The sequence below is a fragment of the Neoarius graeffei genome, chromosome 8 (assembly GCF_027579695.1).
Source record: "Neoarius graeffei isolate fNeoGra1 chromosome 8, fNeoGra1.pri, whole genome shotgun sequence".
NCBI classification, from domain to species: domain Eukaryota; kingdom Metazoa; phylum Chordata; class Actinopteri; order Siluriformes; family Ariidae; genus Neoarius; species Neoarius graeffei.
Window position 1 is genome coordinate 57,051,369 of NC_083576.1, and position 13,265 is coordinate 57,064,633.

Genomic DNA, 13,265 nt, shown 5'->3' on the forward strand with positions numbered 1-13,265 from the left:
TATGACTTCAGACGCGATGCGTGTGTGGAGGTGTGGAGTCCGCGTGATATGTGCGCAAGATAGGCTTCTCATATGTTTGGAGATCTGCGCTCTGAGACAAGCGCAAGCACCCCCCCCAAGGGAAAAAAAGGGACCCCCAAAAATATCGGCATAGTTCGAACACTGGGTTGGAGAAAGTAATGGCAAATAGTGAGTGCACAAACCATAGAAGGTAAACTGTACACAGCGCCAGGGCAGTGTGATGGTATGTCTACTTTTAGATTGTGTTAGCTTATCAATGAACACACTCGTCACTCGACGAGTTTCACGTCTTTACGACGGATACTTAAATGTGTGTTCGGTATTATTGTTGCAGTCTAAGCAGTCATTGTAGCAGCTAGATGAGCGAGAACCGAAAGGGTCTGTGCCATAAACCATTATTTCTTCATGTCCAAAATGGCGGTCGCGTTTACAAAGGTCACGTGAGTGAAAAGGGTCTATAGCAACCAACAAAATATTCAAGTAAAAAACAAATTGGGGGTGGGGGTGGGGGGGTGTGAGTTTTTCTTCACCTTCAGCTGTCTAACAGAGGCTTACAGGTTTTGTGCCAAAACAGATTGGTATTTGGTATCATCCACGATTCCCTCTATTTTGACTCGAGCCTCAGTCCCAGCTGAAGAGAAGCAGCCCCAGAGCGTGATGCTGCCACCACCATGCTTTACTGTAGGTATGGTGTTCTTTGTGTATTAACGGTCTTGTTTCTGCACCAAACATATATTCCAGAATTATCCCCAAAAAGAATAGTAACAGGAGATCTTTATATTGGGTTAACCAAAATCACTTCATTGATGGCAGGTATATGATAATTACTTTTGAACAGGAGTTTAAATGAGTGGTTGGTTAATTCCAAGCAGTCACATGCCTCATGATAGAATTTTGTGTGGTGTTCTATCACATCAAAGATGGAAAACGATCCAACATGATTTATCTTCATTTTATTTTTACATTAAAAAACTGCAATATTTAAATGGGTCTGTACACATTATGTCCACTATAGGACATGCTATAAACCGTCCAAAGACATGCGGTTAGGCTAACATGGGGCAGCCTTGGGCTGAAGTGCCCTTGAGCAAGGCACCGAACTCCCAACTATTCCCCAGGTGCTGTAACATAGCTGCCCACTCCTCTGGGTATGCGTGTGTGCTCATTGCATGCGTTCACTGCGCTTGAATGAACAAATAAAGGCTTCTTTTTCTTCAAATGTGGACATCAGCAGCAAATGCATATTCCCTTAAGTGTTTTATTTGAATGAAAGCTGTATGATAAATGAGGGAAGTGTGCACTACATGCATCACATGATTTTTACTTGCATTTTTGATGATGCAACACACTGAAATTTAGTACAGCTTGGACTGAAAATCCAAACTGAAAACAGTGTACTACTACTAATCAGAAATCATCTCTCTCTGGCCGCACTCAGTTGGTCCAACTGAAAACATTCACATCCCAACCATTCCCCCTTTCTTCTGGTGTACCCCAAGGTTCTGTGCTTGGACCTCTTTTATTCATTATCTATCTCCTCCCTCCTGGCAGTATTTTCCGTAAATTTAACATCCAGTTCCATTGCTACGCGGATGACACCCAGCTCTACCTGTCCACCAAACCCACCTCCCTCTCCAATTGCCTACAGGAACTCAGATCCTGGTTCTCCCATAACTTCCTTAAACTTAACAGTGATAAAACTGAGGTCCTTCTCATTGGTACTAAATCCACCCTTTCAAAAATAAACAGTTTCTCCATTTCCTTTGACAACTCCTCAGTTTCCCCCTCCCCCCCAGGTTAAGAGTCTGGGTGTCATCCTTGATAGCACTATCATTCCAGTCCCACATAAATAATGTCACTCGGTCAGCTTACTTCCATCTACGTAATCTCTCACGCCTGCATCCGTCCTTCACACCCAACAGTATCGCTATCCTGGTTCACACCCTGGTTATATCCCGTCTTGACTATTGTAACTCCCTTCTTTTTGGTTTACCTGACAAGTCCATCCATAAAATGCAACTGGTTCAAAACTCTGCCGCCAGAATTATTTCCAGAACCCCCTCCTTCAGTCATATCACACCTGTCCTGCAGCAGCTCCATTGGCTTCCTATCAAATTTCGTATCATCTATAAAATCCTACTTTTTACCTTTAAGGCCATCAACACCCTCGCCCCCCCAGTACCTTCCTGACCTCCTCCACACTAACATACCCAGCCGTACTCCCAGGTCCTCGTCCTTCATCCAACTCACCCTCCCACCTGCTCGCTTGTCCACCATGGGGTCGAGAGCCTTCAGCCGCTCGACCCCCCGCCTCTGGAACTCCCCGCCACAGGACATAACACTCTGATTCAATCATCTCCTTCAAATCTCGCCTCAAAACCCACCTTTTCCAACAAGCATATTCCCTTTAACCTGGGACTGGAATGACCCCCACCGTTGCACTTTGTTTCTGTTTTTGCACTATTTTGATTATGTTTTTCATTTTATTGATTGCTTTTATTATTGTCTTTGTACAGTGACCTTGAGTGTCCTGAAAAAGGCACCTATAAATAAAATGTATTATTATTATGCTTTTTGTTCTGTTGCATAAATTGTAATGATTTCTTTTGCTTTTCTTTAATTTGAAAATTAATGCTTCAATAAAAAGTACTAAGAGGTAATGAAACAGCCATTTCAATATGATATTACTCTACAAAACAAAGCAGACCATAAAACAAATAAGAAATTATAACACTGTCTATATTACAGGGCTGTTTCTCCATCTGGAAGCTAGTGTGACTTACTACATTTTAACTTCTTTTTTTTCCACTCAATTTCATCATGAGTGACAAATTGTTGACTACATGTAAACATTTTACCTGGGCATAAACTGTAATACATAGGTCACTCATCATTTCTAGGAACGTTTTCATTAAATCTAACAGAGCCTAGACCAGTCACATGCAGTATTTTTTTTCCAAATCAAAAGTAACGATCTTTAAATTGTGGGTCAAGCACAGTCACAATGCAGTACAGGGAACTGGATTCAATCTCAAATTGTGTACTTATAGTCTCCAAGAAGCTGCTTTTAGCCCCTTTCACTTCACGGTTGGCTTAAAACCTGTGTGTGTACACACTTCAGAGCGTCTATAGCCATCACAGAAGACTGAAGGAAATGGTGATGTTTGAAATGATTGTGATTACTCACTCATTTAATAAATAGATCAAGGGTAGATTTTTGTTTCTGGGAAAAAAATCTCTACAAAAATTGTGCATTTTTACACTTTTGACCAAAAATTATATTGTTCAGGTCACTATTTTTCTGCTAAACTTTCTGTGCTTCCCTTGGCATCAGTCTAATTTTGGAAAAACAACGAGTTGTTCCTAAAGGAAAATAGGACACCGAGCAGACTGACCTCAGCTGTGTTAATCACAGCTCTCCACGTGCCCAGATTCTCACACCACCAGTCTGTACGTGAGATATGCAGCTGCAGGTCACTGTGCTCCTTCTCCATCACACCAATCTCCTCCTTCAGGAGAGACACAATCTGCATACACAAACACAATGATGCTGACAATCCCATCACAGCAGCAAGTGAAGGGTCTCATATTTTGGTTGATGGCTATAAATAAATGATTAAGGCACAAAATGCAGAATAAAGCACAATCGAATTCACAAAGATCCATGATTGTGCTCTAGAAATAGACTTGGACAGAAAGCATGTGTCTGCCTTTACCCAGGGCTGGAAGCCACAAGGGCACTTGTCACTTCCTGGCAGCATAGAGAAGAGTACAAGAGTGGCTCGGCTGAAAATGAATGCTAATACTGACCTTGGTTTTAACAGGCACACAGTGCAACAAGAGAACGCAAGATTAATAAAATCAGGCTATACTGAGGTCGAGCAATCTGTTATTGAGGGCCAATGGCAAGACTCATTTACATTTCCACAGACTGAATAGAATGAGTGCGTGCATACACACACACACACACACACACAAACAGATTCTTCTATCCCTTTGATAACCCTATTAAAAAAATATTTTTATTTATTTATATGTGTGTGTGTGTGTGTGTGTGTATATATACATATATATATATATATATATATATATATATATATACACACACACATATATACACAGTGTGTGTGTGTGTATATATATATATATATATATATATATATATATATATATATATATATATATATATATATATATATACACACACACACACACACACACGTGCATCTCAAAAAATTAGAATACCATGAAAAAGTTTCTTTTTTTCATAATTTAATTCAAAAAGGTAAACTCATATATTATATATTCATTACATGTAAAGTGAAATATTTAAAGCCTTTTTTGTTTTAATTTTAATGATTATAGCTTAATACTCATGAAAATCAGAAATCCAGTATCTCAAATTATTAGAATATTCCCCAAGATCAATCAAAAAAAGGATTTACAATACAGAAATGTCCAACTTCTGAAAAGTATATTCATTTATACACTCAATACTTGGTCGGGGCTCCTTTACCATGAATTACTGCATCAATGCGGTGTGGCATGGAGGTGATCAGTCTGTGGCACTGCTGAGGTGTTATTGAAGCCTAGGTTGCTTTGATAGTGGCCTTCAGCGTATCTGTATTTTTGGGTCAGGTGTTTCTCATCTTCCTCTTGACAATACCCCATAGATTCTCTATGGGGTTCAGGTCAGGCAAGTTGGCTGGCCAGTCAAACACAGTAATATCATGGTCAGCAAACCATTTGGTAGTAGTTTTGGCACTGTGGGTAGGTGCTAAGTCCTGCTGGAAAAGGAAATCAGCATCTCCAAAAAGCTCGTCAGCAGATTGAAGCATGAAGTGCTCTAAAATCTCCTGGTAGATGCCTGTGTTGACTTTGGACTTGATAAAATACAGTGGACCAACACCAGCAGATGACATGGCACCCCAAATCATCACAGACTGTGGAAACTTCACACTGGGCTCCAAACACCTTGGATTCTGTGCCTCTCCACTCTTCCTCCAGACTCTAGAACCATCATTTCCAAATTAAATGCAAAATGTACTTTCATCTGAAAAGAGGACTTTGGACCACTGAGCAACAGTCCATTTCTTTCTCTCCTTAGCCCAGATAAGACACTTCTGACATTGTCTCTGGCTCAGGAGTAGCTTGATATTAGGAATGCAAAAGTTGTATCCCCTTTTCTTGAAGATGTCTGTTCGTGATGGGTCTTGATACACAGACACCAGCCTCAGTCCACTCCTTGTGAAGCTCTCCCAAGTTCTTGAATCAACTTTTCTTGACAATCCTCTCAAGACTGCGGCCATCCCTGTTGCTTGTGCACCTTTTCCAGCCACCCTTTTCAGCAATGACCTTTTGTGGCTTACCCTCCTTGTGGAGGGCATCAGCAATCATCTTCTGGACAACAGTCAAATCAGCAGTCTTCCCCATGATTGTGGTTGTGTGTACTGAACTAGACCGAGAGATACACTGTGTTCATACTGTTTTACTCAAACTCGAAATGAAATATTCTAATATTTTGAGATTTTTTTTTAATGTTTTTGTACTGTATGCCATACTGATTAAAATTAAAATAGAAAAATGCTTGAAACATTTTAGTTTATGTGTAATGAGTCTATAACATATAACATTTTCACTTTCTTAAATAACTGATGGAAAATATTGAACTTTTTCACAATATTCAAATTTTTTGAGATGCACTAGTGTGTGTGTGTGTGTGTGTGTATATATATATATATATATATATATATATATATATATATATATATATATAATCTGTCCAGTATTCACACCTTTTTGTCAGGTCTGGGTGCATTCTGTATGGAGCCCAGTGCTTGGCGTTTGTACTCCAGTCTTTCGCAGAGTTGCTGGAGTTTGTTAGCAGCATAGCTGGCCTGCTCGTTAATACCTTTACTGCCCTCATCCAGCGTCACCTCTCCCCCTTCCATAGTCTGACACTGTACACAAACACATACAGGCAGAATACTGAAATCAACTCCAACAAGCATAAACATGGCCAGGTCAGGAGCTGACAAGCGTGCGTGTCAACCTCCAACACAGTCTTTATAAAAAGCCCATCACATGACTAAGACTATGTTCAGACTGCACCCTGAAACGACCCATATCCGATTTTTTTGCCCATATGCGACCTGTACCAGATTTGTTATTGACAATCTGAACGACACAGATCCGATTTTTTCACATGCGACCCAGGGCGCTTGGATATGTGGTCCTAATTCCGATGCATATCCGATATTTTCACATGCGACTGCAGTCTGACCGGACAGGTCGCATTCATGCGACCTACATGTCATCAACAAGAGACAAACGTCACTATTCTGCGTTGGCTAATCCCGCCTCTTTGGTGGAAAACAACATTTGTACAGTTTTCAGAATTTAAATAGACTTTTATAGAATTGATCAAGCTAATGGTGGATTTGGTAGGGACCTGGATGTTAAATCATCCTGTATTACAAGATAAGATTGTTCTGGAAATTTCCAGTAATTTGACACCTTCGGTCTCATTAGTCTGCTGCCCACATTAATCAGATTATTGTGTGAGTTCTGCCACCGCCACAAAAACCACATCACCAGGTCTCGCCTCATCTCCATGCTTTACTTGCAAACTTGAAGAGTGCGCTTTTTTTTGTTTACGTATTACGTAGATGTGCTTATTACGTGTCAATTTGCGCATGCGGGACACTTTTGGGTGGTTTTCCGTTCATATTGGAGATCGCATACAAGTCTCATATAATTGGTAATGTGAACGGCCTAACAAAAAAATCGGATTTCACAACAAATCAGATATGGGTCGTTTCAGGTTGCAGTCTGAACAGCAAACGTCATTGTAACGAGGCAGGCAATGTCGCGTCGTCCAAGACCTAGTTCATATTAGGAAGAGAGAATCACTCACGTTGATTAACGTTTGTCTTTTGTAGTAGCCGGTCACTCGTTATTCATGTTACGGGCAGAGCGGTCAGCCCAGGAAGCTGTATTTGTTATGCTACAGATGCTCGCTGCCGTGTTTATAGTCACCATGTGCCTCCGCCAGAGTTTTAGCACGGTATGTTATAAAGCTTTGCTGCCCGTCACCCTCATATGTCATTCATGCACAATGTAAAGTTTGTGCGTGCTGTTTATTGAGCGTTTTGTTTGTATTCGGTGCATTGGGTGAACTGCGGTTTAGCATGAGACTTTGAGCGCAGAGGCTAACGGTGCACGTCTGGCTAACTTGTAAAGGTTTGCACCCTTAGTTGAGTGGAGCACTGCGTGTAACGTTCAGAGCATAGTCTGTAACACTCTGCTTTGAAGGTTACACACCTCTTTGCTGCTCTTAATGCCAAGGGCTGCTACAGTGTTTCTTAAAAAGCAAATTAAAAATAAGCCCCGGATAAAAACCCATCTACCTTATGTAAATAAAAGGCACACATTTCATTGTCCGGTTGTCAAGTGTTTGAGATACATTGCCTTGCACTTACATTCAGGTTCCTTGTGGTGGTGTACGGTTGCAGAAGCTATTATTTATAAATAAATAAATAAATAAATAAATAAATAAAATGTCGATGCATTACCATATTCTCTTTGGTCTGGCGCTTTGCTCCACATGCCTTGTGCGCCGCTATAAGATCATGATTGTTTTCCTGGTTTGCACAATGAAATCAGTAAGAGCGACTCACACGTTCATTTCAGGTGGACGTCAGACAGCAGGTAGGAGCAGTGATACCATTTTATTTCAACATTTAAAAGCACAAATGACCATTTATCAGCTACCATATCTTTTCATACTAATAAGGTTGCCATGAATTACTTTGACAGGTCTACTGAAAACGATTACAATAGCATTTGGATAACAGGGAAACTTTATATAATAAATCCTGATCTAATTTTATTTTGCAGTAAACTCCAGCAGCTATTTCACCAGTTCTTGCCTTCAATATGTGCTTATAGTCTACTTACCTGGCTAGTAACTTTCAAATAAACAAAACAAAAAAAAGCTGGTATCCAATAAAAATGATTAAACAGAGGAATGCATTCATTTAAAAAAAAATTCTAATACACTGTTTCTGTTGGCCGTTATTTTACATACAGTGGGGCAAAAAAGTATTTAGTCAGTCACCAACTGTGCAAGTTCTCCCACTTAAAAAGATGAGAGAGGCCTGTAATTTTCATCATAGGTACACTTCAACTATGAGAGACAGAATGAGAAAAAAAAAAAATCCAGAAAATCACATTGTCTGATTTTTAAAGAATTTATTTGCAAATTATGGTGGAAAATAAGTATTTGGTCAATAACAAAAGTTCATCTCAATACTTTGTTATATACTCTTTTTTGGCAATGACAGAGGTCAAACGTTTTCTGTAAGTCTTCACAAGGTTTTCACACACTGTTGCTGGTATTTTGGCCCATTCCTCCATGCAGATCTCCTCTAGAGCAGTGATGTTTTGGGGCTGTCGCTGGGCAACACGGACTTTCAACTCCCTCCAAAGATTTTCTATGGGGTTGAGATCTGGAGACTGGCTAGGCCACTCCAGGACCTTGAAATGCTTCTTACGAAGCCACTCCTTCATTGCCCGGGCGGTGTGTTTGGGATCATTGTCATGCTGAAAGACCCAGCCACGTTTCATCTTCAATGCCCTTGCTGATGGAAGGAGGTTTTCACTCAAAATCTCACGATACATGGCCCCATTCATTCTTTCCTTTACACGGATCAGTCGTCCTGGTCCCTTTGCAGAAAAACAGCCCCAAAGCATGATGTTTCCACCCCCATGCTTCACAGTAGGTATGGTGTTCTTTGGATGCAACTCAGCATTCTTTCTCCTCCAAACACGACAAGTTGAGTTTTTAACCAAAAAGTTCTATTTTGGTTTCATCTGACCATATGACATTCTCCCAATCCTCTTCTGGATCATCCAAATGCTCTCTAGCAAACTTCAGACGGGCCTGGACATGTACTGGCTTAAGCAGGGGGACACGTCTGGCACTGCAGGATTTGAGTCCCTGGCGGCGTAGTGTGTTACTGATGGTAGCCTTTGTTACTTTGGTCCCAGCTCTCTGCAGGTCATTCACTAGGTCCCCCTGTGTGGTTCTGGGATTTTTGCTCACCGTTCTTGTGATCATTTTGACCCCACGGGGTGAGATCTTGCGTGGATCTTCCATTTTCTAATAATTGCTCCCACAGTTGATTTCTTCACCAAGCTGCTTACCTATTGCAGATTCAGTCTTCCCAGCCTGGTGCAGGTCTACAATTTTGTTTCTGGTGTCCTTTGACAGCTCTTTGGTCTTGGCCATAGTGGAGTTTGGAGTGTGACTGTTTGAGGTTGTGGACAGGTGTCTTTTATACTGATAACGAGTTCAAACAGGTGCCATTAATACAGGTAACGAGTGGAGGACAGAGGAGCCTCTTGAAGTTGTTACAGGTCTGTGAGAGCCAGAAATCTTGCTTGTTTGTCGGTGACCAAATACTTATTTTACCGAGGAATTTACCAATTAATTCATTAAAAATCCTACAATGTGATTTCCTGGATTCTTTGCCCCCATTCTGTCTCTCATAGTTGAAGTGTACCTATGATGAAAATTACAGGCCTCTCTCATCTTTTGGTTCACAACTGGTGGCTGACTAAATACTTTTTTGCTCCACTGTAGCTTTATATCTAAATAGCCACCCCCCACTGCCCTTTTCCTCTAATGGGTCTACCCATCTAGTTGCGATGATGCAAGTACTCACGCCATCATCTTTTTCCTCACTGCTGGACTGTGAGCTGCTTCTTTGCTCCTCCCGCTTGATAAGGCGCTCATACAGGTCGCTCACTAGGAATGAGGGGTAATATCGCTCCTTCATTGTCTCATAGACGTCACTCTGGATCTTGTGAAAGACATCTGTGCCTTTGTTCCCCACCAGAGTCTGCTGGATCTCCTTATACAGCGCTTTCTCCACTGGGATCTCCCGACTCTCGACAAAGAAATTCTGGTAGATTTCACCTACCAGCTGTGGCACCTCACTCTGTATGGGGAAGGGAGAGAAATCTGATTCAGGAATTATGCCCAGTGGCTGCATGTACTGATCTAAGGGAAACCATGGAACTTCCAGAACTAGTCCAGATTTGTCCATTTTGATCACTATAAATGCACCAGTGGCAGGATAAGCATTTTATGTTAAAACTTTCTGTACATTCTATGATGTTAAGAAAAAAAATTCAGATAATCTATACACCACACTTTAAATGAACTTAAGTCTTCAATAAATAAATGTTTAACAAATTCAATTAATTTCATCAAGAAATCTCATTTAGCTTGTAGACCAAGAACAAATTACACAGTCATATGGATGGAATTAAAACCAACAAATACTGTATTCTTAAATGAATAAAGTTAATTTACAACAAAATTCTCTCTCGCAGAACAAAACTAAGTACTGTCATCATTTCACTGATGCACCATGACAAAGAACAAGTACAGGACAATGTGAAGTAAGGAATCATTCAGACCAGACAAATCTCAAGGGTTGCTCCCTAATAGTGCTTACAGGATTACAGAATTCTTTCTAAGGTGACTGTTATTAAAGTGAATCAGCTCCTGAATGAGTAAGGAAGGCTGCCTAGATATGATCTGCTTCTCGGAGCTACTGTACGTTTTTCTAAATGATGAGCGTGCTTTTAAAAAGGTTAAGCAAAAACAGCTCTGTAGTAGTTCTCTCCTTCTAAAGTCCATTTCAAAACTTATCTGTAGTACTTTGCGGAGAATAAAGACAATTAAAAGCAGAAGAAGAATTCTACCCCGACCTTCTGTGGCGATCCAAAAGGCCCTGGCATGTATGATTTTTACTCAAAGCATGTCAAGGTTATGAATTACTTGCAATTCCACTATAGCCTAGGTTCACAACCGGACGTACGATTTTTTGGCCGTGCAATTTTTGGCGTTTCCCCAAATCGCTGCGGTTTTTTTTTGTTCGTGGAGAAAGACGCACGTTGGCCGCAAGTTTGTCTTGCAACCTGAAAAAAGTAAGCGCCCGTAGAGTTTGTTTGACATGACAAAGAATCTCTGCGGCCGGTCTGCGGCCAGTCTACGGCTCGAAAATCAGCACATCACACGCGCACCCTCCGTGCGTTTCTTGCACGTAGACTGGCCGTAGGAGCACGTACGGCCGGTTGTAACCGAGGCTTATGACCCCCCCCCCATGAAACCGTCTTAGGCCCTGTCCACACGGCAACGGATTCAGGTGAATCTGATAAAATTGTTTATTGTTTCGGCCTGGCGTCCACACGGCACCGGCATTTTGGGTGCCCCAAAACGAAATCTTTTGAGAACGGGTTCCAGAGTGGAAAAATCTGGCAACAGAGCCGTTGCGAAGTCGTCTGGATGAGTAGAACGGATTTGTTTACAATGACGTCACAACCACATGTGCTTCACGCCGGGTAGAAGTGTAACGAACTCGATGCGAGTTGTCAACAAATCCTATAACTTGGTTCATGAAGCACGCTTACAAAATATTTTCACTGTGAATATTTATTGTGTAATGGTGCAAAGTGAGAGAGAGAGAATAGCCCTTAGGGCAGAGTCAATCCCGCCAGCAAAAATAGGGAAAAAAAAAGGAGCGATCTCACCTCTTCAGATGTTGGTTTAAGTCCTACAATACATTCCTCAAAAAGGGCGTAGAAGAACAAATTAATCCATCAACGTGTAGCATTCAATTTATTCCGGACCATTAAAGACGCCGCCTTCCGCGTAGAATCATACGTCATCCTCGCCGCCATATTGGATAGGTCAAAGCGGAGAATAAAGACACCTCGCTCACGTGCTGCGTTTAACTGTACCAACAGGTTTGCCGTCCAAACGAGATCATATGGGATTACCTTTCACAGGTGAGACTGGAAAAATACTTTTCATTGTATTTGGTCATTATAACGTAATTTTACGAACAGATTTTTCTGACTTTGTGGCTAATATGAAGTCTCGCGCATAATAGTTTATGCGCATGCGTCCTTACTTCTTCTATTGTTCTGGTGTCTCCGATGGGACCGTCTTACAGCGCCCCTAGAGGTGTGGCATGTGTATTGCATCGTTTTCAGCAAGCGTTGCGTTGCCATATGTACCTGATATTTTACTGATCCGTTGCCCATGTGGACGCGATATTTTTTTTTTTTAAATCTCGTTGCCGTTGTCGTGTAGATGTAGCCTTAGTACTCATTTTTACTCCTTTTTCCTCTCTCTGGCTGGGTGCATGTGGCAGTGAGAGATACGCGAGTCATTTTACAAGGTCTCTCTGAACTTACACAAAAGCTTTCAAATCAGTGATTAAATGGACCTGATGAACACTGATGTGCCAGAACACCGAGAACTCACATTATGCTGTATTGATGCTCTGCTAATGCTTTTCCACAACAGTAGGCTGCATTATTTGCTTGCATAGGCATGCAGTCGTATGAGTTCAAATGATCAAAAATGTGACGAAGCACTGATTACAATCCTGGAGGCCAAATCTGTACGTTTCCAGCAATACTTCATGCAATTCAGTAGAGTAGAGGAAAAAGCAGTAAATAATTCAAACAGGAGTTCTCTGTTCAAATAACACCTCCAGCACATTCAACACCAGGCCAACTTGTGCTCATCATGTGATGTGATCTTAACTTACAAAACACAAGAGAAAGATCTGCATTCAGAAATAAAGGCTGATCAGTTGTTCATAAATCCACTTTATTACTGACTTTATTTTCAGAAGGTTAACAACCAGTTTACCTCATGCTAATCTTACACTGGGCCTTCAAATTTGGCATCGGTTTTTACACCGAATGCCATTCCGGACGCAACCCCCCAATCTATCCGGGCTTGGGACGAACATCAAGTATGCACTGTCTTGTACAAACCCAGTGGCTGGGTATTTTACCTAATCTGCATGTCTTCAGACTGGGGGAGGGGGGAAACTGGAGCACCCGGAATAAACCCACACAGACAGAGGGACAACATGCAAACTCCACACAGAAAGGGCCCCCGCTGGCTGTGAGGCCCGAACCCGGAACCTTCTTGCTGTGAGGCAACAGTGCTAAACCACTGCACCACCATGCCGCCTGTTCAGTAGTTAACTGGCATAAGAATTCAAGCTATGAGCTGTACTCGAGTTGAGGGGGGATGGGGGGGATGCCATCCCCCCTGGAATAAAAAAATGGTCAAAATCATCCCCCCTCTAAAACGGGCATCCCCCCTCCTTTCCCTTGAGCAATTTTATCAATAAATGTGGACATTACTT

The 13,265-nt window shown here is 41.5% G+C and overlaps 1 protein-coding gene across 5 annotated transcripts in view; it reads right to left on the minus strand.

Annotated features, from left to right (window-relative positions):
• snx25 (sorting nexin 25) overlaps positions 1-13,265 on the minus strand; it is a 177,862-nt gene that overhangs the window by 42,576 nt on the left and 122,021 nt on the right. For 4 of the 5 annotated variants that reach the window (XM_060927890.1, XM_060927893.1, XM_060927891.1 and 1 more), the window contains exons 9-11: positions 9,750-10,025; positions 5,817-5,981; positions 3,417-3,548 (exon numbers count right to left, since the gene is read on the minus strand). In XM_060927890.1, the coding sequence (XP_060783873.1) occupies positions 3,417-3,548; positions 5,817-5,981; positions 9,750-10,025 (573 nt within the window). The remainder of the gene's footprint in view (positions 1-3,416; positions 3,549-5,816; positions 5,982-9,749; positions 10,026-13,265) is intronic. The other variant, XM_060927892.1, reaches the window with a different exon arrangement.